General features: G+C 44.2%; 1 protein-coding gene across 1 annotated transcript in view; it reads left to right on the plus strand.

Moving 5' to 3' along the window:
* Positions 1 to 10,434: 10,434 nt before the first annotated feature.
* The window catches only part of lama4 (laminin, alpha 4), a gene marked incomplete at its 5' end in the record, with an annotated part of 29,095 nt that continues 15,025 nt past the window's right edge, over positions 10,435 to 24,504 (plus strand). The window contains 13 exons of the mRNA XM_079215034.1: positions 10,435 to 10,542; positions 15,395 to 15,496; positions 15,574 to 15,701; positions 15,799 to 15,879; positions 16,763 to 16,977; positions 17,369 to 17,469; positions 18,360 to 18,540; positions 18,993 to 19,076; positions 19,213 to 19,364; positions 19,757 to 19,867; positions 20,275 to 20,386; positions 21,429 to 21,593; positions 22,352 to 22,545. Coding sequence (XP_079071160.1) covers positions 10,435 to 10,542; positions 15,395 to 15,496; positions 15,574 to 15,701; positions 15,799 to 15,879; positions 16,763 to 16,977; positions 17,369 to 17,469; positions 18,360 to 18,540; positions 18,993 to 19,076; positions 19,213 to 19,364; positions 19,757 to 19,867; positions 20,275 to 20,386; positions 21,429 to 21,593; positions 22,352 to 22,545 — 1,734 coding nt within the window. The remainder of the gene's footprint in view (positions 10,543 to 15,394; positions 15,497 to 15,573; positions 15,702 to 15,798; positions 15,880 to 16,762; positions 16,978 to 17,368; positions 17,470 to 18,359; positions 18,541 to 18,992; positions 19,077 to 19,212; positions 19,365 to 19,756; positions 19,868 to 20,274; positions 20,387 to 21,428; positions 21,594 to 22,351; positions 22,546 to 24,504) is intronic.

Raw genomic sequence — 24,504 nt, forward strand, 5'->3', positions numbered from 1 at the left:
ACCAACTCCTGATCTTGTATATGTGTATCTCTTTCGCTGCTCAAGGCTCCACTGTGTTCACAAGCTGGCCTCTCACTGTCTGTGTGCTGGTTGGTGCTGGGCAGGTCGTCTACAGCTGGTCTTGTTGTTTTTAAACAGCTGCTTGTGGTGCCTGCTCGCTATGGATTAGTGTGGTGGACATGTTCAAGACCAGACAGCAGGTGCAGGGTTCTACAGAGGTTGAGTATATCTGAGCTTCTTACGTCGTCATTTTGCTAAATCCATATATCATTATGTTAAAAAGCATGCTCATACAGTGGCTAAGGGAATAGATGGAATATATTCCACTCTCTTGTTTGTGCTTTTAAAGGGTGCTTTTATTTATATTTCAGCCATGGGCCATTTTTCCCCATGTTTACGTGTGAATAATAAGAACAAGGTTTTGGTGGAGTATTGAGTGCGAGCGCTGCAGCCGCTGCTCAACGGGCTGCAATGTAATCCTCGGGGCAACTTGTTTTTACCACTGACGGGCTCATATTGTTGTTATAAGTGTATGACAACATTATGGAAAGGACCCTACAGAGAAATAAAAAGGTTTTCTTTCCCTCTCGTCCGCTCTGTTTGTTATTGCCCAGAGCGATGCAATGCATCTTGTTTTAGTGGCCGCCGTTGGACCAAATTCAGAAATTGTTGTTGTCCCCATTTGTCTCTTGACACAAGAACATGGAAAAATATGGACCTGGATGAAAAATACAAAAGTTACCCTGTAAGTACGAAGCTGGACATGATTATTGAGCATACTTTTTAAGCTTCTGTTTGTGTACAGCCTCAACAAATGAGGTACAACTTCTAATTAGCGACCTTTAGAAATACTGGTAGGAGTTTTTCTTTTAACAAACCTGGCTGTTACCCCCCTGTTTTTTATCTCTATGCTACGCTAGGCTAACCAGGCCCTGACTCCAGCTCTGTACTTAACGCACAGACATGTACGTGGTATACATCTTCCTACCTTAATCATGGCAGGGAAAAAAGCCACTCACTATATTGTCCTTTATATTTCACCACTGTATCAATTTAAAAGGCTCACAATTTTGAAAAAAAAACAGTGGATGAAAGGGATGCCTAGATGACTGTATTCATATTCTGCCTCTGTTGTTTGGTCCTCTCTTAATCTATGTAATGTCCTCCAGTCTGCATGCTCAGCCAGTGAATCCTTTTGAAGTGTGTGATAATAATGAACTCAGAATGAACTCAGACATGGAGCGCAGGTGTTTTCATTCGGCGGACAGAGAGGCCCTTGCTGCCCCGGAGGAGAGATAGAAAGCAATTTACCGCTCATGTGAGACTGGACGCTGACATCATCTGGCCTGAGCCTGCCACCCATTAGTGAAGTGCATTTGTCGCCCCAAATTCCTGCAGGCCAGTCTGGCAACATGAAAAGGAAAGGGTCGAATGAAGCCTGTGGCAGAGACACAGAGCGAGGAAAAGTGAATGAATGTAATTTGTCTTCTTTTCTCCCTCCCAGTGACGTGGGTGGACGAGGAGGTGAGGCTGTCTCAGGGACCTGGGTCTGTCAGATGGGGCGGGATGCTCCCTGCACTCCTCTCAGGGATTGTCTTGTGTTCACAGCATCAAGGCAGCGAGGACGGACAGCAGGTAGACAGAGACCTCTCTGGAGACTAAAGCCCTCTGATGTGTTCTTCAGACTTATCTTGCTGTGACCAAATCCTGTTCAGTCATGACACGACTCTTCTGCTCTTTGTCTTTGTTTCTCTTGTTTCTTTCACACTGAGAGTTTCTGTTTGCGTTTCTTAATTAAGTGGCCGACACAAATAGAATATCTGATTGGCACAAATAAAACATGAGCAAAATACCAATTAACCCTTTGTTAAGTCCCGCCCCCTCCAACGCAGGTTAGCCAATCAAATTGCAGCTTCAGCTAGCTCCTATAACTATCCGGCTGTGCAGAGATGCAATGGTTTCAGGTGATACTTGTTCCCTCACTATCCATGGGATCTTGGTTATGATGGAGAAATTTCCTTGGAAATCTTGATATTATAAACAAGGATAAAAATTCAGATTTTTTTCCATTATTGTATCTCCATTTACGGAATGGTTTTAGACATAGTTTTACTTTCAATGGATTAATATTCCTTAGCTTCTTGCCTTTCAAAGGAGGCCAGAAATATGATCCATATACAGTAAATGGTTGAGGATTCCTGATGGATTTCAGATGTGTTTTTTTTTTCATCAACACTCAGGGCAAGGGCTTAACAGGTTAGCATGTATCTGTATTAAAAAGCAGCTAAAGTGCTGCTATGAAATGAGTTGCCCTTCACTGTTTGGCCAGCAGGGTGCACTCATATTTACATTTTAGCTGGATTATAACATTACCACTGACAGTGTCTTATTCCCAGATGTGTGTTCCCATTGTGTGAGTGAGTCCATGCGTTATGCAGTGTGCGTCTGTCAGTATGCACAGTGTGTCTGATAACAGGACACAGTTGTGTTCTTACAGTGGGGGGGTTTCCTGTTCCCCTCAGCGATACACGTCTCTGCTCAGTATCCACACTGCTATCCGTCGTGTAGCTCTTAACACTGAGGCTGCAGCGGGACACTCAGCCGGCCGAGCACATCCTCTCTTACCTCGACATTTCGAGTGTTGTGCCGCATGGGCCGCATAACATGCTGAGCAGGATTCTGGCCTTGAAGATGGGTGTGGGACTTATTAAGTTATGAGTCTGGTTAGTAACTTGTCTTTCCAGCAGCATTTGTTTGAAAAAATAAAAAGATTGGCAAATAAATGTAGCATCAGCACCCACAACAGGAAGGAGACGCGTAGAAACGTAAACGTCAACAGGAAATCCAAGGAAAAGACATGAACTAACTGGCCACTTTATTATTGGAATGTGAATTCTTATTTGATTTTAAAATATTTTGCAGGAATGTTTTACTCTATTCTTTGGATTTCTATTATTTTTTGGCCCATACATTAAATGTCCGGATTACTATATTCATAAAATGATGTTTTATTAATGTGTTTCCGTATATTGTAACCTCAGCGATCCGTGTTGCAGTCATTCTGGCATGTTGTTTGAGGAACAGCATCAAATCGGTTATTTTCCATGTTCAGGTGATCCTCTGAACGCTGCTATGCATTCTGATTGTTTCTGGATTGGTTGGACCAATTCAAGTGTGGGGGTCTGGAAACTCAGCTTCAAAGGAAAAGTCTGATGCAGAAAGGAACACAAGGGGCTAGCTTTGACTGCAGTTGTGTATGCACACAGTTTTCATGTGTTTCATCCGTTTTCTTATTCCTCAATCAGCTTAACGTAAAAATAAAACGGTTTAGACAATCTAGCTAAACATTCAGTTTATTGCCCCATCAGCCCCCTTTTTATGGGTAATGTTGTATTCACAGATCTTAACAATTACTTTGATGAGTATGATGTTGTCATGACCAATAGAAATAATGGCCAAAGCTTTAAAAAAGGACCCTCACGTAAAGCATGCTTATTGTTGCATTGAATGTACAGTCAGAATATACAGTATGTCATGCAAGTAGCAATGCTGCTACTCAATTCCTTTGGTCAGAGTTAAATTTCGCTTAATTATTGCATCTATTTTCTGCACTTTTGCCTCTTTAAGCAGCAGATCGTCGTCACTCCGTCTCTTGATCCAACACTTTGGTCCAGAACATGAGATCTTAACAACTGACCAGGTTGGCAGGAATGTTGGGATGTGTGTTCATGGTCCCTAGAGGATCATGTCTGAGGATTGTAGTTACTCTCTGAACCGGCCCTTTTTTTTTCACACACTACTTACCTTAATTTCTTCTTGTGTGTGTTTCTGACTGTGACCTGGCTTCTGAAGATTTTTACCTGCCTGTTTGGACCTCTGCTTTTGGACTTTAGATTTCCTCGCCTTGCCAGGTGTTGACCATGATTCTGTAATGTCCAAATGCATCATTGTACTGTAACAGTCGTATCCCTGATACCCCGCACACACCAGCCGTGACGAGCGTGTGGGGAAATAACGGGAAAACTGGGTCCAGGTCCAAAACAGATGGAGTTTTGATTGAAGCTGTGAGATGTGCTGCATTTAATTTATGTCACTGAATGCATGAGATAGAAATGTAGAACTTGTTAGTGAGTCCTCTGAGTCTCGGAGCAGCTGTATTTAGATGATGGAGTGTAATGTATATCACAGCTACGGTAGATTGTGTGGAGACACAGCAGCTGTAGTCGGCCCGGCCTGTGCTGCTGTAAGCCTGTGTGGGCAGAGGATGCTGTATGAACGCTCACATTCCCCGTTGCATCAACAGCTGGGTCAGGACATTCAATCGTAAGTGTAGTATGCATGTAATAACACAAAATCCCTGTTAAAGAAATCTAATTGTTAACCATTATTCCAACTCATCCTTCAATCTGAGGATCGGCGGTTCGATTCCCAGCTCCACTAGTCCATGTCGGTGGCACCTTAGCCACTTCCATCAGTGTATGAATGGGTGAATGATGTCATGTAGTGTTAAAGTGCTTTGAGTGGAAGTATAATCTATTTACCATCAGTAAACTTTTTTTAGTTGAATTTATAATTACATATTTTTATTTCTCTGTCTGTGGTTGCCATAATCACACGCAAACTCTAAAAAAAATGGCATCATGGTTGTACGTTAAATGACCTTAAACAACTTTTTTACAATTTGCAAAAACATTTTTCGCTAAATAGACATTGTATGTTGATGTTGCATTGTTGTTTTTATATATATTTCTATTATATACATTTTTTCTTGTGAACGGAGTCAAATTGTGCCTAAACACTTCATCCATCGAAGCTGATTCTGATTAGTTGTTACGAGGTCGTAAAGTAGAATTCCACAATGTATGACAGAATGGCTTTTGTTTGTTCCAACAGTCCATCCAGTTGTGTTTGCCAGTAGACTGACGACATTAAATCTCAAATAAAAAATAAAGTGTTTTTTGTTTTATTTCAACTGATCTGTTCCCTTGATATCTGGAATCTGAGGTCCGCCTATTTTAATTTCTTGGCCTCAGGTTCCTGTTTTTCCATTAGTCGTCTTGGGAAGAGCCCGGACCGATGAGCTGAGCTTACTTTATTTGGGGAAATACGCAGCAACTCTCACCGGCCCTCTGCCAGCATTCACACGTTTGATTTATAGCACTCTAATCTGTCGGCTAGTTTCAATTTTCGGCGAGGACAGGTTACGTGAGGGGAGATTGAATCATTCCATTTTTCCCACCAAGTCAGACCTCTGCTCTACATTTTTTTTTTAAATCGCTCTGTCTCGCTCTCTCTCACACCCACTCCTCCTTCCATCTGCTTCCAATCAACATTCACTGCCAAGGCCGAGATACGTTTCTCCCCGAAGAGCCCACTCGCACACGGAGGAATTGTGAAGCAGTCTGTTAAGAGGACAGTAGGAGTTACCGCATCCCACACCTCGAAAACAGTTGTACATGTCGTTCAAATTATTTGAGGGAATTACAGAGGAAGCTACACAAGACGTGCCTCTCAATGTTTACGTCATTGGATGCTTAAAGGAATTTGACAATTCTTCTAAATCATGGGTAAATAAAATAATAAGTACCACAGGAAATGATTCAGTCTTTGCCACACTAGGTGTATAACATCAACTGGTTATCATCGTCTTCATCACCTTGTGGTTGACTTTTTGACTCGTCGTAGCAGGAGTCAATGACACTAAAGATATTTCTTTCATTTGCAAGCACGTGATTTTTGCATCATCGGCGCATTTTGAGTTCTTATTCAATTAATTTCCGGCCAGCTTGGCATTGCTGCGTCCCACCGGTTAAAAAAACAACACATTTGGTCCTTGCGAACGGAAATGATGTACGTGTCTGTTCGCATGGAGACGTGTTTTAGTGCCCGGTATGAAATGCCGTTCTTGTTGCTTCCCACTTGTGATCGGATCGCCAAACACTCGTGTTAATGCCAGGATCTGAACACGGCCTTTGAGTTTGCTCACTCTTAGCTTTACCGCCACATAAAGAGGTTTAGTTCTGGCTCAACTGTTGGCTTGTTTACAACCTGTCTGACTGTTAATGTGCGTTGCTCAATTGGACATTGTTAAGCGACATCATTGTGTTCCCAGATTTCAGCAACTACTCTGACGTGTACCGTGTTTTTATAGCTAATAGAAATGCTGGCCATAATAAGACCGGAGTTTACGTTTAGTTTTGCAGGCCATTAGACTCTACAAGTCATGCCATTACCGCAAATAATACTTCCTATTGTATCTTAATCTAATTATTATTTTCATTATTTTATTTCATTCAGAACTTCCATATAATTAAGGTGAGTTGTTGTTTGTTGTGATAGAGCGTATCTTTGGTATGCATGGAGACTGTATGGAGACACCGCGGGCCGAGGTCTGACCTGCTGTACTCTCTGACCCCCGGGCCTCTCTCCCTCTGCTCTGAGATGTGAGGAGGTGAATCCAAGCTACAGCACAGCAGGCATGCAATAGGGGCAATTCTAGTTTTTTTTTCTTGCTTTTCCTGTCTGGGGAAAAGAGTAACTCAAAAGTGAATTGCCAGGAAGTCTGTCCGTCAAGTGTGATGGATTTTTGCATAAGACAGTTAAACAACTGTTCACCAGTGGGGTTGTTTATATCCTGATTATGTTATAGTCGGACTACAACATTAATATCCTAGTTGTAATATACAATTGTACATTACAATTGTCCTTCAATGTGAGCCTATATGGGTTCCAAATGGCTTCTTCCTAAATTCTGATTCCTGGATAATATGGGTTCATAACACCATCGGTAGCCATACCGAGTTAGCGGTTGGTCTTCTTTGAAGAGCAGTGCTTGTGCTTGCACTCGCCATTGTCACGTTGTTATAATGGCGCCTCGAGAGACTAGCCCTGACGAGAACGAGAGACGGGAACGCGCACCCTGGGGCCAAATGATTCTGGCCACACAGTGAATCTTTTTTAGGGCGCCGATTGGATAAATTGTACGTCACTCATTTATATCTTTAATCAGTGATTGGCTAAACTGCTTATTAGACCCGTCTTTCTTGGGCCAAATGAATCTGGCCCCAGCACGTGCACAGGAGGAGAGGACAAGCAAGAAAAGCATATATTTTGCGCAGATATCCTATTTTACTAATATTACTGGGTATATTCCATATTTCAAAAACACAAATATATATATTTTTTCTTTTTTTTGTGGCTCAAGGTGGGGCCAGGCCCCATGGCCCTCTATTGGCCGGACGCCACTGATTGACACCCTGTCGTCTTGGCGAAGTCTTGCTGGACTGTATTAAGTATGATCTTGTGATACTCACACTGCAGTGCTGCGGATGGATTTCTTCATGTTGCTTTTGGCTCAGAGGGCAGCGTTGCACTGTGCCAATGCCGCTGTATCACTCAGGTGCCAAACCCAGCAGTGGCCTTTGATCACGTGAATGGCCTTTAGCTGAATAGGTTGGCAGAGAAGACCACCCTGGACAAACCCGTCCCTTTGTAAAGACGTTAAGAATACAGTGCTGCTGCTGTGAAACCTCCTAGATCGTTGAATAGGACCCTGGCCTGTGAGTGATCTCTGGTGTTTACACAATGCTTGTGCTGAGAATACCAATGTGCAGTGGGCAGAACATGGAGATAGGAAAATTCCTCTACGTCTCAACGAGCTGGTGAAGTAAACAGATTGTGGTTCAGCAAAGCCTAACATCAACTTTCTGGTGTTTAGTGCTGCCTCTGTGTCATGTGCAACGCGTGAAAGTGTTATATAAAGGATGAAGTTGGACTCAGAAGTGCATAACTAAAGTCTACAGTTACTCCCAAGAGAGCAATTAACTTTGCTATGGTACCACAGTTTCATACCATAAACGGGTAATACAAGGCTATGGAGACTAAATAAAAGAGGGTCGTACTTTCATTGGCCTATAGCAGGGGAAACTGCTTGCATTCAACGATAACTTTTTGAGTTTTTGCTTTTGACCATTTTAGTGTTTTAAGTCGAACAATGCTATGACCTAAAACAGAAGTGATTTTAGCACTACCTAGTTTACTTTGGGATGTTATTCAAAGCCTGGACTGAGGTACTGAGCAGAGTTTACAGGACTACCGCTTACTGTGAGTTTGAACTGACTAGTCAGATTCCATCACCACAAAGAAAGACGCCTCCTTTCTTCTGCACAATTGTGCAGGGGTTGCCCATAGTTGCATTTTTCATGCATATCTTCAATTTACACAAGAAAAACCAGGAGGAAACACCCAACATTTCAAATAAAGTCAAAACATAGCAAAACTGTTTTAAACTTAGCTGAGGTGGAAAAGTTGCTGTGTCTATAATAGCAAAACACGACAAAGTGCAATGGAAACAACAAAAAATACAAATGTGGACGTCCATGAATCGTGTATGATGAACCCATGCTTAAAGGCAAGCTTACGTGTGTGCTGACGAGGAGTCTGTAACATTCCTCATATTAATTTGTGAAATAAACAGACAGATGGTTCTCCTCCAACTGAGGCTTTGCTGGCGCTCTTTTAACAATGACATCTTGAATGACATCATGCCCACGTCTTCTGTGGCTTAATGACACCCACTTGGTGTATAAGCATTTAAGAGGATCTATTGGCAGAAATGGATTATAATATTAATAATTGTGTTTTCTTTAGTGTGTCATTAACTCAAAATAAGAATTGTTTTGTTTTCGTTAGCTAAAAATGAGCCATTTATATCTACATAGGGAGCGAGTCCTCTCCATATTTCTACATTAGCCCAGAGAGGACAAACCAAACATTGGCTCTAGAAAAGGCCATGCACGCTTTCGTGTCGGCCACCATAGTTCTCTTACACTTTCATTTGGTTGCAATCTGCAATCTTTTCACTAGATGCCGCCAAATCCTACACACTGGCCCTTCAATGTACCCAAGTCACATATTGTAGATTTGCATTACATTTGAATGGAAACTTGACTACAGACTCAGCATTTGTTGAAATAACACGAACAAAAGAAACATCTTCTGGGACTTAACCAAGGGGAATACAAACATAATAGCACAATGAGTCTTCCCAGTGGTAAAGGGACAGACATCTTAAATGAGGGGTGCATGACCAAGGATATATGGGCTTGTCGAAAAAGGGGGTAAATGTGTTCCAGTCGGTGGCAAACCGCAGAGGTTTACACCTCCCATCAACACCAGCTCTCACAATCAGTCAACCTTTCATGGGAAACGCCAACCAAGAGCCTTGAAACTTCAAGGCTGTTTCCACAAATCTGTTCAAAAGTGGTCTTATCCTCTTTTGAAAAGTGGAAAAGTTATAATCTTTCCTTGCACAAAAGAGTTATAACCCAGGTTCTGTTCGGGATAGTAAATATAGAGCTGCATGAGGCCTTGTTTTGCTCTTGTATGACATCTCTGCCATACAAAACTGGAATGTGACAACCCGTTTATTAGTCACTTGAGACATATATCTTCCACATGGTCCTATGGGCTTACACGACATAACTTGGACGTATTTGGAACAGCTTACGACATGAGCTTCGTGGTGAAGCCACGACTGTCTGTGAACCTGTGTGTTAGCGTCATCCGTTTCAGCATGTGGCCTTGACAGTATCCAGCTCATCAGATCTTGGGGAACTACTATTTTTAAGCCTCTGACAATACATCCTTTGTAGTGGAAGTGTCCCGCTCAGACTCTTCCTGTTAAGCCTCACACAATACCCATGAATTCAGCCACTTTTGATGGTCTGACCTTGGAAAACAAACAGAGAGCTCATGTCTGGGCGCTGTGAGGTGTAGCTGGGCCTTAGATATCAGAGCAGCTGTTTCTGTTCTGCCTGCGGAGTGCAGAGTGAGTGTTGAAGCTTTAGACCCCCTGGGGGAGGCGGGCAGAGGGAGGGGGGATAGCCTGTTGAGCCCAAGGTGAAAGGGTGCCACTGACCTGCAAATGGAGACGAGGGGAGCTGACGCTTAATCTGACTCTGCCAGTCAGTGGGCTTGGGGGGAGATATGCAGTCTGGATGGGTGCACTGTCTGCCTGCCTTCTGCACAAGAGACAGAAGCCCTCTGTTGCTCCGTTGTTCCGTCGTTCTTTCTCTCTTTCTCACTCCCCCTCTCACTCTTGCTCTCCGTTTCCAGCCTTCCCATCTGCATGTGATTTAGGCACAGGCTCAGGGGAGAGGCAAGTCCGCTAGGGGAGAGGAATCAGGGCAGGGAGGGAGGGCGTGAGGGAGAGGAAGGGAGGAAGTCCACACAAGTTTGTTTTACATGACTCTGGCCGGGCCGGGAACTAGACGCGGTGCTGCATCTGGGTGTCGGCAGCAGTGGGAGAAGCGAAGCCAACGGGTGCAGCCTGAGCAAGAGGAGCTGGCCAGAGACTTTCCTACGGCCAGGAGACACTGAAAGAGACCAGGACAGAGAGGGAGGATTAGTGCTCCACTGGGCAAACACACAAATATGGCTGCTGAATCTCTGACCTGCCTCTGCCTTCTCTGCATCCTATCAGGGATTGCTTATCCAGCTTCTGCTGCCAGGCTTGGGGAACAGCAACAGTCGCTGCTGAAAGTAAGACAGATTTGGTTTGATTTCATTTTGGCTGTTGAAACCGTGCATGCTATCATAGCTCCGTTTGGTTTCTGACCTTTTCTGCCCACTGCACATGTACTGCTTGTTAATGAGGCTGATGATCGTGTCCACAAATGTGAAGGTGAAAACCGTAAAAGATGAGGTTTGGGGTGTGTTTTGGCGGTTATGGCAGTCTGGAGGGGTCTCTGCGGAGCTCACAACGGTCCTGCTTTGTGCTCACGCATGTGTGTGTTTATGTCATCAGACGTACCCCGAGGATAAAGCTCACATGGGCTCTGAGTTACTGTCTCCACCGATGTCATGTCCCTCCTGCCCCTCCCTGGCAATTCCCTAATGGAAACCAGCTGCCAAATGTTGAGCAACAGCCCAGAGAGAGAGAGAGAGAAAGAGAGAGCACAATAGACAGTAAGGGCATAAGAAGTCGCACAGGACAACTTGCCAATGTTCCCTTAGCCTAGCATGCTACGGAGGATATGAGCTCAGGGGCCAAACTTTCAGCTCGGCAGACAATTTGCTTTTTCTGTTGTGCTCATCATATCAAATCCATTTTAGTCCTATTTATTGCCATTTTCTTTCCCCGCATCCTGATCATTCGATCATGATCATCGTCATTACCGTGAGACTGCGTGGTGATTCCTCGCAGCCCACTGTTTGTTTGTCCCCACTGTAAACGGATACAAGTGTGAGGAGGGTGCGGGGATGTTTGGGCGTGTAGGTCATCTCTAAGCAGGAAACTGGAGTTCACGTCCTGTCACAGACCTGCACCTGGTTTTTGTTGTGCCACCGCACCGGTGACAACCTTGGTCCATTCTCGTGAACGCTCAGGAACACCTTGAGGTTATTTCTTAAAATATGGCACAAGCATCCACACTGGTTCGATTTTTGAGGTCAAAGGTCACTATGACTTCACGTCTGTCCCGTTTTGTGATATCTGGGGGAAAGCATTAAACATATTTATTTAAATTTAGCCCAAACGTCCACATGGCCTCAGTGATGATGAAACAAATGTGGTGGTTAAAGGTCACTGACACCTCACAACACATAGTTTGGGCCATAACTCAAGATTCCATATGGTAATTATGACAATTTCACACAAATGTCTCATGATGATGAAGTGATGATGTTTTGGACAGACATGGATTTCCTAGACTTAACCATGCCTATTAGTTGCCTAATAGTAACGTAACCATAATTTGTTTGCCCCATAACCAGGTTCTTTCCCTAAAGTTTTGAGGGATTTTGTGGAAAGGAACAACTTTAAATACATTGGCATTTGGCGTAAAGAAAATATCTTAATCTGGGGTTCTGCAGAGTCGATTGATATTAAGGTTATTGTTGCGTAAAAGTGTTGCTATCATCAACTCCATCTGAGCAAAACCATTCAAATTGCTTAACTTTCAAGCAACATCTTGCTTGCCAGATTGTGTGATGCATGGTTTTCGCAAAACTTTTTTGTTGCAGTGTTGAAGTTATCTTAGTCATCTGAGAACCTTGTCTGATGTATGTGCAAGATGTCAGGCCGTAGATAAACTACAACTCTATCCTTTTACAGAAATGTTCGTGGCACTGTGACTGTAATTATGTGGCTGCTTTGGATGCTTTTGGGGTTGATTTGTGTCCATTGGCCCCATAGGACTGAACCGGAGAGCCTTGATTCTTGGCTATATGGTGACTTTGTTCAAAGTTGATCTGTATTAAGAAACATCCTGGGAAAATAGAGAATGTAGAGGTATTCAATCCCTAAACTTGGCAGCGCAATTTAATCCTTTTTTAATTTATTTTTCTGTTGCACCGTGTTTATTTCTCAATGTCTGAGTTTTCTGAAGTTACGGTCCCCGGAGGGGAGGCCTCTACCCCGCAGCCAGACTGTCTATGTGCAGTTATTGAGTTAGGATGAAATTCTCATGACCCTGGATCTGTCCCGTCTTGAGGATGTTCGGAGGAGTTAGCATGACTAAATCCAGCGTCTGAACCCCTCTTCAAGGTCAATATAAATACAGCAGCCAGTTGCGAGGCAAAGCGGAAATGAGATTCCAGCTTTACCACCTAATCCACTTAATTCTCCCACTCTGGGAAAACTCTGTCGGCGGGCAGATGTACATAAACACACACACACACACACAGACACACACGCACACACACACACATTTAAAAGTAAACTTTATAAAACATCATTCTAGAGATAAAACTGTCATAGAGACCCCACGCACAGTGCAGAGAGAGGGCACGGCCACAGTTTTGGGAGCTCCATGACCAGAGGGTGTGTTGACTTTGGACAGCGCTCAGCCGTAGAGCCAAATCCTATTTTTGTGCTCGATTACCAGCTGCATTTTGTTGGGCTCTGTTTCGCAGAGATACAGCCTCATGCTGTATCCCATAAGCATCAAGTCAACGCACAGGAAGTCCACTGACAAATGCTGAGAAGAGACAGCTTCACATGGAAACAGAGAGTGGCTGTATATAATGTGTTGAATGTCATCTTTGTTCTGCCCTATGGTGAGCATAGTGGGAGGGCCACAGAAATAGTTCACATTACTGAGTGTGCTCACAGTTGGCAGACGGCTGCAAATGTCAATTGTTTAAATACCCATGATAGTTAAGGGTTTATTAAAGTAACCACTACGTTTTAAATCCCTATTCCGATTTCCTATTACAGCTCTACCCCCCAAGGGAAATAGGTCTTAAATGAGTAGTTTAATGTTTTTGAGTAGGAACACTTGCTGACTGAGAAGAGAAGATTGATATCAAGCGTATATCTGTGTGTTCAGTACCTGGCTGGAGTAGAGGCTAGTTAGCCTAGCTCTGTTCAATGTTAAAGCAGAGACACATCAGAAAGGAGACACTGAGCGACAGTTTCCTGTATTTGTGTGTCCGGTGGGTTTCACTAAACCCTTTAGGAGACTAGTGTCAGCTCCTGAGTCTGTTAACTCCAATGGAAGAAGTGAAGAGGATTATGTTGCCCTATAGCCACCAACGTAAATATTGGACCCATTTTTCACAAACCCCCATATCTGAACATTCTGACACAAAAATGTCATTTTTCAGACAGACAAATCAAGAGAAAAGAGCTTTGTGTCACTTTGTATTCATTATTTCACAACGCAAGACAAGCTAAAACAGTTTGTATCGCGAAACTTGTAAGGAAAATTTATTAGCCTATGTTCATAACGGCTTTAAGGTACGTAGAAACATTAGCATTAACTTCGTATTGTTCCTTGGATACTCAAAGAACGTCAGTTACTAGCTCTGTTTCGGTCTCCACCGACTCCTGAGACACGTGACTTTCTCTTTAGCTGCTGAATGCTCCATTATGTTCATCAGCTAGCCTCTACTGTTTCTTTCTGCTCTCTGTTGCTGAGCATGTAGCATACCGTGGGAAGGAAAAAAAAAAAAAAAGGAAAAAGATTACTACATCAATTCATCCAAACATGGGCAGAAAAATGTTATTCCACAATCTGCTGGGTTGTATATCTGAGATGCATTCCCCTCAATTTTGAAGACTCTAGTCTAAAGAGTCCATGTCCTGCCTCAAGACCATCTGCAGCGTCTCCCCTGACCTTAGCCCACTGCCCTGTGCTCCAGCAGCTGTTTTACCCATTACAGACTGTCACACAGCTAATAGCCCTGAAGCCATTCAAAACACTTTAAAGTGGCTTTACAAATGGTAAGTAGCTTGGGATCTCAGTGCTTTTCCCATAAACTTGTGGTTTGGACTACCATTTGGGGCCAAAACTTTCCTGCGAGCACCAAACCCATTTGCATCATCAGCTGCCTTTTTTTAGGATGTGTTTACACGGAAGGTTGACACATAAATGTTTATGTGGTAGTGATGTATGGGTCTGGTATCAGCGCGTGTGAACTGTGGGTCAGGGAGAAAGCCACAGGGAAAGGGGATCTGCAGGAAGAATCAGTGCTGCTGTTCACGGGTTGTTTCGCATTAGCTGACTACAGAAAGCATGTCTTTGTCTAACAGTCCATCTGTGAATAAATCAAAGGAAAAATGTGAATCATAAGTCACAGTACTCTTGGTCTGTGGAATGTTCCGTCCTCTGGCCATCCTGGATGCAGCAATGTCCGGCTAACTGAGTGGAAATAAAAAGGTCAAGCTATGGAGTTCTTACAGACTGCTATTGTACGCATCATTGAATGGTGCTGCTTCAAACGTTAAAAGAGGTTCAAAGGGCTGTGTGTGTGTGTGTGTGTGTGTGTGTGTGTGTGTGTGTGTGTGTGTGTGTGTGTGTGTGTGTGTGTGTGTGTGTGTGTGTGTGTGTGTGTGTGTGTGTGTGTGTGGAGGGCTGCTCTGAACCCTGACATAACACCATCATGAGAAACCGTGTTGAACAAACGTGAGACAGGATGCAGGTTTTGAAATGACATTCTGTAAATGGGAGGGAACTGCTGCCATTTCTTCACAACTCACGTCCGTGTTATCTTGAACATTACCCGTGAAAAATTATATTCACTCCGGTACGAGTATTAGCGGTACGAGTGCAGCGCTTGTTGTCAACGTGTCTGTTTATAACGGGCCGATTGCTTGGAATGTGGCGTTAAATTAGTTTTCAGAAGTAAAAAGAATGCAGCAATTTTCCCGCCGCTCTTGATACACGCAGCAGAGAAAAGAAAAAACTGCTTTGTTTCACATACAAGCGAGTTGAAGAGCTTCATCGCCTACCCTCTCTGGAAGACCAACCACTGGTTTGGTGACACCCAATTCGCACCACCAATGTGTTACCTCCTTAGGCGAAAGATAGTGGCTGAACAGACGTTTATATGAATGTAAATCTTTGTGATTATTACTTTAATCAGTTTGAATTTTCTGTTCCTCCTGTAGGTGTGTCCAAAGGGATTTTTCCTGAGTGAGCAAGACATATGCTTGCCATGTAACTGCAAGGGCCACGCGAACTACTGCGAAGACATCACTGGCGTTTGTATAGTAAGTTTCTCCCATGTTCATTTTCTCCGTATCAGACTGAACAAATCACTTACTGCTTCTATCATCCTCCTTTTCAGAACTGCAAGGACCACAGTACAGGGGACTTCTGTGAAATGTGTGAAGATGGCTACATGCTGGCTCGCAGCCTGGAAGGACGCCACTCCTGCCGACCCTGCGCCTGCCCCCTCTCCGTCCCCTCCAACAAGTAAGCCGGTCTGTTTTTGTTTCTGCGGCAGCAATACTGCGCGTTGGCAGGCGGTGGGCAATCTCTGACAATACTTTCCCCCTGTGTTTCCGGCCAGCTTCGCAGCACGCTGTGACAAAGGAAGTGGCCTTCTGCGGTGCAAGTGCCAAGAGGGCTACGCTGGACATCTCTGTGAGAGGTCAGTGCTGACGAGGCGTTCAACAACCAATCAAGAAGTTATATAAAGCAAACGTCTGTGCACATTCAATGAAAACTACAGATTACTGACTGAGTGTGGTAAGCTGAACCTTACGACATTATTGAAAACATTCAAGCAGTCCAAGATGTCTTCCAGTAGGTTACAGGGCAAGCAGCCGTAGAATGGCCCGCGACATGTATCCATGTACAGCAGACATGTTGCCATTGAGTGCTTGGTGCTGGTGTCAGTCATGTCTCTCTGTACATCATCATCAATTTACTTTCCACCGATGTTCAACAATAGTTTGAGTCCGAATGAGTATGTGAATGCAGAGACTGTCTATAATGGCAGCCTCGGTCCCCCAGAATCCTTTGCTGCAAAATAACAGTTGTGTGTCCATGTGTAAGAGACCGCTGAACCAACAAGTTGCACCTTGTCTGTAGAACATTTTAAAGTGCCAAATTTGAAATTCAGAGCATATCTATGATTGAGGGGTTGCCTCCACGCGGCTCTCAACATGGCTAGAAGCTAACTGTGTGAGTACAGTGCAGAGTGGCGGCCATTAGTTTGCCAGTTGGGCCACACAAACCGGGACTCGCATGCACCAACATGCACGGCCTGCCGGACCGGCTACGTAAACAAAGCACAGAGAAGCTCGGGTTACAACACACATACATAGTTGTTGGCTGCTATGTCGATGCTCAGAGTATTGAATTTAGAAGCTTTAAAGTCATAATGGAAAACAAAACAAAAATTTCCATTGAAAGATTTTATCCCAAAAGAAATCCTGGGATGAGAGTCTGCAGAGGTGGGTTTTTAATGACCCTGTCCATCATAGCAGGCAGAGGTATTGTCTCTCACCTGCTGTCTCTCTCTCATCCAGGTGTGCTCCAGGCTTCTATGGCAACCCAATGGCAATCGGTAATTCCTGTAAGCGATGCGACTGCAACAGCAACTCCGACCCGAACCTGATCTTCAACGAGTGCCACAACGTGACGGGCCACTGCCAGCACTGCTGGGGAAACACCGGCGGCGCCAACTGCGAGAGGTGTGCCACAGGTTTCTACGGCGACGCCATCAATGCCAAGAACTGCAGAGGTGGGAGCAACGCGTTGACTCGTTAGTCCAAGATATGTTTGATGTTAAGGGCAGCTTCCATGTTCAAAAGTTCTGCTTCAGTGAAGGTATTGCAGTTGCTATGTGTTCTATGAACGCTGAGCAATGCTGGCATGTAATGTCACAACATGTTGGGAGTGGGCATATGACCCTTATATTTACTTTTCTTCTTAGTTACATCAACATCTTTCCATATCATGTACTTTGTGGTGTGTGTGTCATCCTGAAGCCAAGGTGACAATTGAGGATCAAGGATTACCGTTTGCCTTTTTGGAGGTCTTGCAAGTCCTAAAATAACCCTTTGCGTCGCGCTCGTGGCATCATCTGACCTCTAACGTTCTCATTCGGTGATTGTGCCCTGTGTCTGTCGCAGAGTGCGAGTGCAATGAATGTGGCACCTCTTCGTGCGACGACAGGAAAGGAGTCTGCCACTGCAAGCCGGGTGTCACCGGACGACTCTGTAACCAATGTGAGGTGAGAGGAACCGCGGGACTCTGGTCCAACTGGTAGCGTTACTTCTTCTGAGGTGACAGGTCTAGCACTGCAAGTTTTGTTTGTTGGTTCTTTTGATGGTTTTGGCTATCATGCATATCGGTAATAGTAACATTATCGCAGCAACATAGTTAAAAAGAAGATCAACGAGTCCAGAAAACACACAATCAGTAAGACCCAGGTTTGCCAAAATGATTTGGAAGTTGAAGTAAATGGACTGCACTTTCTAGTTTTCTGACCTCTCAAAGCACTTCAACACTACTTGTCATCATTTATCCATTCACATCCATTCATACACTGATGGGAGGAGCTGAGGTGCCACCTGCCCATCAGGAGTAGCTAACTAAATCCATACACACATTCACACACTGTAGTCACAGCTACGGGCTTGCCCAAGGACACATCGACAGCCAGGGATCGAACCACCGATCCTCTTATTGAAGGACGACCCGGCTCACCACTGAACCGCAGTTGCCCTAAGTGTCAGTTGAAGGTTAATTACTGCAATTAACTGAAGTTTCAGTTGGAACGAATGTGCACAAAGCGCAAAACAGTTGAACTCTCTTTTAAAGAGCATAAGATGAAAGCAGTTGAAGTGTCCGTTCCAGCCGAAGCAATAAAGCAAGTGGAAGCGCTTAAGGTAGCTGTAGTGTTTGCACTTAGAACAGCTGATGTGCATTTTGCAGTCATAAATGAAAGATGTTGTCACCTGGAAAGCATTATTTGGAGGAGAAGACAGAGTGGGCTGATATTCAGCTGTCCTAGACCGGCATCATCCTTTCATTGATGCCGCAACAACATTGTTTCTAAATGGACATGACCAGCCAGGTAGCGGAATCTAATTGTGTGTTTTTTTCACTCATGTAATCTAGGAGGGCTACTTTGGTTTCTCCAGCTGTCAGGGCTGCCGGAGGTGTGAATGCGGGCCAGCTTCCATTCGCTCCACCTGCCATCCCCTCACCCACAGCTGCCCGTGCCGCCCGGGGGCCGGAGGTCGTTACTGCGAGCGCTGCCTCCCAGGTTACTGGGACTACAGCTCTGCCGGCTGCCAGAGTAAGTCATCCATCCGTCATCCAGCATATCGAAATGTTCTCTTGCTCTCGTAAAAAAAAAATAAACACATTCAATGCAGATAACGCTTTCCAAGTGGAAAAGGCTGCGCTGAGTGCTCATGTTCCCACACCCACGGTAGTGCGCATGATGTCAGAGCAGCATCTGCCAAGAGCGGCGACCCTGTGGCCGGAGACTCTCTGCTGAGAGCTGGATGACATCATCAATCTATACACACACACACACACACACACACACACACACAGCTGCAAACACAATCCCACACAAGAGACGCCACAAGACAGATGCGCAGGCCTCGAGCCAAACTACCATCTGTGGGTCTTTACATACTGTATGCTTAATAACTGCTCTGACCTGTTTCCAGCTGATCCATTTAGCCTCTCTGATTTACACTCTGTGATGAATTGCATCTGTTTTGGGTATTTTTTCCCCAGAGTGTGACTGTGAGAGCGGCCACTGTGATATGCATACAGGAGAGTGCCTGCCCGAGGCTGCAACAGTCAACCTGTGCAACATCAGTGAGTGGACTGAACAACCGTAGCAGAGACTCCACTGTGGCAGTTTTGAAAAGAGAAAAAAAGAGAAATTTTTCAAAGAATATAGCATAATGTCAACTCTGCTGCAATGCTGTAATGCATTTGCCTTTGGTTTTAGGTTGTGATGAGTGCATTTGGCATCTGATCGGGGACTTGCGGGTGTCCAATAAGACGCTGGACCAGCTGAAAGTCGGAGTGCTGAACATCTCCACCGGCGCTGCTGCCAACGACCGGCTCAAATACTACAACTACACCGCTCAACAACTGCAGGTACAGACACACATGCAAGAACAAAGAAGAATACAACATGCATTAAAATCAGACCAATCAGTATTTTGTATATGAAACTTGTGAAAGGTAAGAATTATGGCCCACATTTCTTCGCTACACAGATAGTTACCCTCTTTTAGCTAATTGTTTTGGTTTTATGGCCCACGAATGTAATGTTTGGTCCAGTTCTTGTATCCTGTCAGCATGCAGCAGTTTTCAGCAAAACAGCTCTGACTGTACATTACCTACCCAGCACCAAATGAGGGGGAATGTTAGTGACTAGCTACTAGTGGAGCTATACACAATCATTCTGGAAACATTCCTTTTCCTTGACGTGTACACTACAAATGAACCGGTCCGCTCAATTCATTAATAATCTGCTTTGCTCCCAGACTCAGTTTCATGGCTGGAGAAACGGGTCCTCTGTGATGAAGGCCCAGACTGGGGAGCTGGAGAAGGCCACAGACGCCGTGGTGGTGGACATCAAACAGCTCGGAGAAGCGGTCAGCAAAGCCATCATCTTTCATTTAAATCCCTTTCACCATTTAAGGGAACTTTCTGGAATTGAAAAGGCTAAAGAAGTTTGCAATTGTGCATTTTTAGCGATTTTTTTGTATCTCTTTGGCTGTGCATATGGCATACATTTTGGCAAAGATGTGAGTTTTGTAAGGGCAACAAATCATTGTTGCCAATATATGTTCTTCCCATGTGCATCAGATACACTATTGAATACTCATAATCACACAAACTGCTTTTCCTCATATCCATACCCTTCTATACAGTATGCCAGTCAGAGCCGATATTTAAACATTACATCGCCAACTAGGGCTGTAACTAAAGATCTTTAGAAGCAAGTGACTTCACCCGCTCATTGATGTGTCATTGATTTGTTTTTGTGGTGGTTTTCCAGGAGAGTGTGGTGAAGACTCTGGGGAACCAGCTGGATAACGACACGCTGGAGACCCTCACCCTGGCTGAGCAGCTCGGCACGAACCTCACTGACCTCAACCTCCGCATTGAAGGTACCAAACGGCTCTGGGCTTTAGTCCTATTAGCGTCTCATGCGTCGTCTGCAATCATGCAGTGGTCCGACTGGAGATAAATAAAAAGTTACTGACTGGGGGTGGATTTTGCAGACTTAAGTGCATAACGCAATCAGGGCGGACCAACTCCATCTTTGCTAGTTAAACAGCACAATCTCGGGCGCAAAATAAGACGCAAGGGTCTCTTAATTAATCATAACGGTGTTTTGTGTGTAACATGAATTAAACCAGTCAGAGCGCCATCTCCCATTCCCTTTTGAAGCGAGGTGCGTGTGTCATGCCCATCGCTTTTTAGATGGCAGATTTGCCAAATTGGAGAAGCAATTATTTTTTTTGCACTTACTTTTTTTTTTAAGCTAAACGCCAACACTGTGGATTGAAGCAGAATATTGTTTGGATCACACGAGTTAGAAACAATCCTACTCAGGCAGCACTGGAATATAATTAGACAGATAGTATGATACGATATGCAGAAATACTTACTTTGAAGTAGCCGACATCGACACTCGCAAACAGAAGGTTGACAAAAGAGGTCTACACGAGGTGTAAAAACAGCTTGTGTGGACTGATCACGACACATTTTGTGGCAAAAAAAACACGTGGGTGTGTCGGACATTAACAATTTTACGCTCAAAATGTCCACTGTGAACCCTCCTTACTATCTGAATAATGTGCCATTTAAATAACAGGAAAATACTGAGTCTTTGGACCAGGTTTGTATTGGTCCATTGCACAATCTCTTTCTGCTACCTTAAGATAGCAATGCACCAACAAAGCTCCTGACCACACCTCATTTTAATACCATGGGTGCACAGATGGGTGCAAGTAAATGTGCTACTTATACAACTGCAACCGTCTGAAACTAGCAGTTTGTGTCGTGTGTAAGATAGGGCCTTAAATATACAGCATCTCATTTTATAAAACCATCTGACCTCTTGGTCTACACTTGCAATCTGGGTCACATGTGTATTTAGGTTCCTAACTCATCTGTGTGTGTGTGTGTGTTAACTTATGTGCACAGAGATGATCCATGACTGGGAGCTGTACAGTGTTAAGCAGGATGTGGATCCAGAGGTGGCCAGGCGGAACACTGAGCAGGCCCAGGAAATGGTGACCTGGATGAGGACACTGGATCTGTCCCCACGGGGGCCCATCGCCACTGACGAGTCGACTGAAGCCCATGACTGTGAGTGCATGTGAAGAACACAGATTAGAGGTTTTTAAAGCTATACTTTAGCACAATGGCTCTTTTTAAATGCTAAGATAAGGATGCTAATTAGCTCAGTATTCTCAACAAAAATCTGAACTGAACAGGTTATATTTCCCATGATTATCATCTTAGTTTAGCATGCTAGTTTACACATGGAACATGTCCCAATATTTTGGGAGGACAGAATTGTCCCGACCAAAGGAGGGGAGAGCTGCTGTTATTTTGAATTAAAGTCCAAGGGGCTTGTACTAACGTAGTGATGTAGTAATGTATTCATGTATCATTGAGGTGAATAGGTGCCACATGCACATTTAAAGAAAAGACACAAAGGAGGAGGGAAGAGCAAATCATGCTTACATTTGTACTGACCCAGCAGAGATAACATTAAAAGAGAAATGTTGATCTACAGGAGAATAAATATTTGAAAGAAATACAGAATGCCTGAGAGCCTTTCTGCATTATATTCCATTTTATTTGTATATTGTGTCACCTGTATTTGGTTTTCCCCTTGAATAAAGATATTTCCAACATAAGTTGGTGCATGAAAATTCCCCAGAATGTAGGAAATGAAGTGTTTGATACTCAAAGGTTCCTGGGGGAGGACTTCACCAAAGTTGGAACGCAACCAATTAGCACTTAAAGTAAATTACAGCAGACCAAACTAGTAATATTAGCGTAGTAATACGTTTGATTAATAATGTATTCATGCCTCGTGTTTCCGATTGTGTTTCCAGTGCTGAGGCGCATCCGTCAGTTGGAGAAGAAGTTGATGATCACAAGCGGCCGCCTCCCACCTGTCAGGGAGATCTTGTCCCGCTTCTCCACCAAGCTGTCGGACGCTCAGGGCTTTCTGCAGAAAGCAGCCGACACCGTCCAAGAGACGGAGGCCACGAACAGAGCCAGCATCCTCAAATTCCACAGGAATGAGGTGATTTCCCATGAACCCCCTCCACCCCCTCAGGCTCCTGCTGAGTGTCTCTCTCATCTCTCTTCCAACACTCCCTCCTCTTTCTGCGTTTGTCAGTATGGATGGATGCATTAGTAGACAGTCCTGCTAAAGAGCTCACAGGCCTTCCTCCTCCCTCCCCCCCGCTGTGAGGGAGTGTGCTGGCACGGAGTTCCTCCTGGAAGTGCCGTCTGCTTTATCTCGTCTCCCAATGTTACAAACAATGTTGAGTTTCGCTCAATTACAACGAGGCACCTCCCCGGCCTTAAAAGACAATGAGAGAGAGAGAGAGATCTTGTTGCTTGTTGTTTGCCAGGCGTGTCAGAGAAGTCTATTACTGGTGGTATTTAAGTGCCGAGAACAGAAACACAAAACCATCTGTGGGAGCTTTGGACTGTTACATTAAGAGGAGGCCCACACAGGGGAGAGCAGCAATGGTGCAATACAATTTTTTTTTTTTCCCATGACAGAATTCAGGGCCTACACTACAGAAACATTACTTTATTCCCCTCTGATACAGTAGAATAATTACTGTACAGAGGAAATTCATCTTATCCGCACTCTGTGAATCAAAACACAAAAAAAGCTTTTACACTGCTCAGCAAACACTATTCAGTATATAGATACGTCAGATATGTAGTGGTGTGTTCACGCAGATACATATAGAGGTGAGGCTTCATACTGCAACCAACTGAAACTTCTCCCATGTGCCAGGCTTTAAGGACACCCACGGTGGCCGACCCAAAGACGTGTTAACGTGAATGGTCCTCTCTCGAGACGGTGTTTGGTTAGTCTATTTTGGGCTACTGTAGAAACATGGCGGCCGGCTCAGTGAAGAAGCTGCTCCCTATGTAGATATAAATGGCTCGTTCGAAGCTAACGAAAGGTATACACTAGAACACATAGTTATGAATATAATATTCTGCCGCTAGATTCCCCCCCCAAACGGCTGCACAGTGTTAATTTAAAATCCAACATCCCAGGCAGATGTTGTAAACATCTGGGGCTCAGCCCAAATCTATTGGGGTTTGAGATCATTTGAAGCCAGGCATAATAATCTGCCATAATTGCAAATCAAGGATCCCCAACAAGTAAAGTAAACATTTAATCAATTATCTTTGGTTACATTTGGGAATAGCGTAGTAGTAGAACAAACCCACCAGGGTGGACATAGATGGCATTATTTCCACAGCCCTGTGTTTGTGTGTTTTTGGTTGCGCGAGTGTAATCGGGATCGGGGATCTCCATGACCAGGGTCCCTGCTGTAAATCTATGGCGTGAATGGTGCACTAACCAAACACGGAGCCTCTACTAATCCGTGGCTCCATCTAGCTTCAGCACAGACCGGTGGACACCAGCTGCAGCCGCAGTGTGCACACTGCCGGGTCACCACCACAATCCAACGATCACACCATTGTGCCATACTCAGTCATGCAGTCACTTTAAAAGTGGGGTGTGGGTACAGGAATCCCAATTACAACCAGATACAATATAAACACTATAAAATATGTAGCATGATAAAAGCAACTTAACGTATCTGGGCAGTTATAGCTGGACATAGTTTTTGGCATCATTACCTTTTTGGAATTGTTTCCTGTATAGAGCGAGGGAGGGATAAGACATGCTACAAAATCCCAGGCTGGAATCAAATCTATGAAGTTGCGGTAGTAGCATATGTGACTAGGCAACGCTCCAATATCACAGTTTTTCCTCTGTCAATACCAATATGATGTGACAATGTGATCATATTACATCATGGGAATTAATTGGTAATACAAGTAAAATGTTAGCCCACAATTCAGCGGAAAAAAGTTAAATACAAGCTTAAATTTAAAACTACAATCCCATACAACTAAGCTGCATTCTCAAATACGTTTGAAGGGAACCGTATTTTTTCACTGATTAAGGTCCCAGTTTTAAACACATGACTAACATGTACTG

This window comes from Taurulus bubalis (genome assembly GCF_910589615.1).
Source record: "Taurulus bubalis genome assembly, chromosome: 3".
NCBI lineage: Eukaryota > Metazoa > Chordata > Actinopteri > Perciformes > Cottidae > Taurulus > Taurulus bubalis.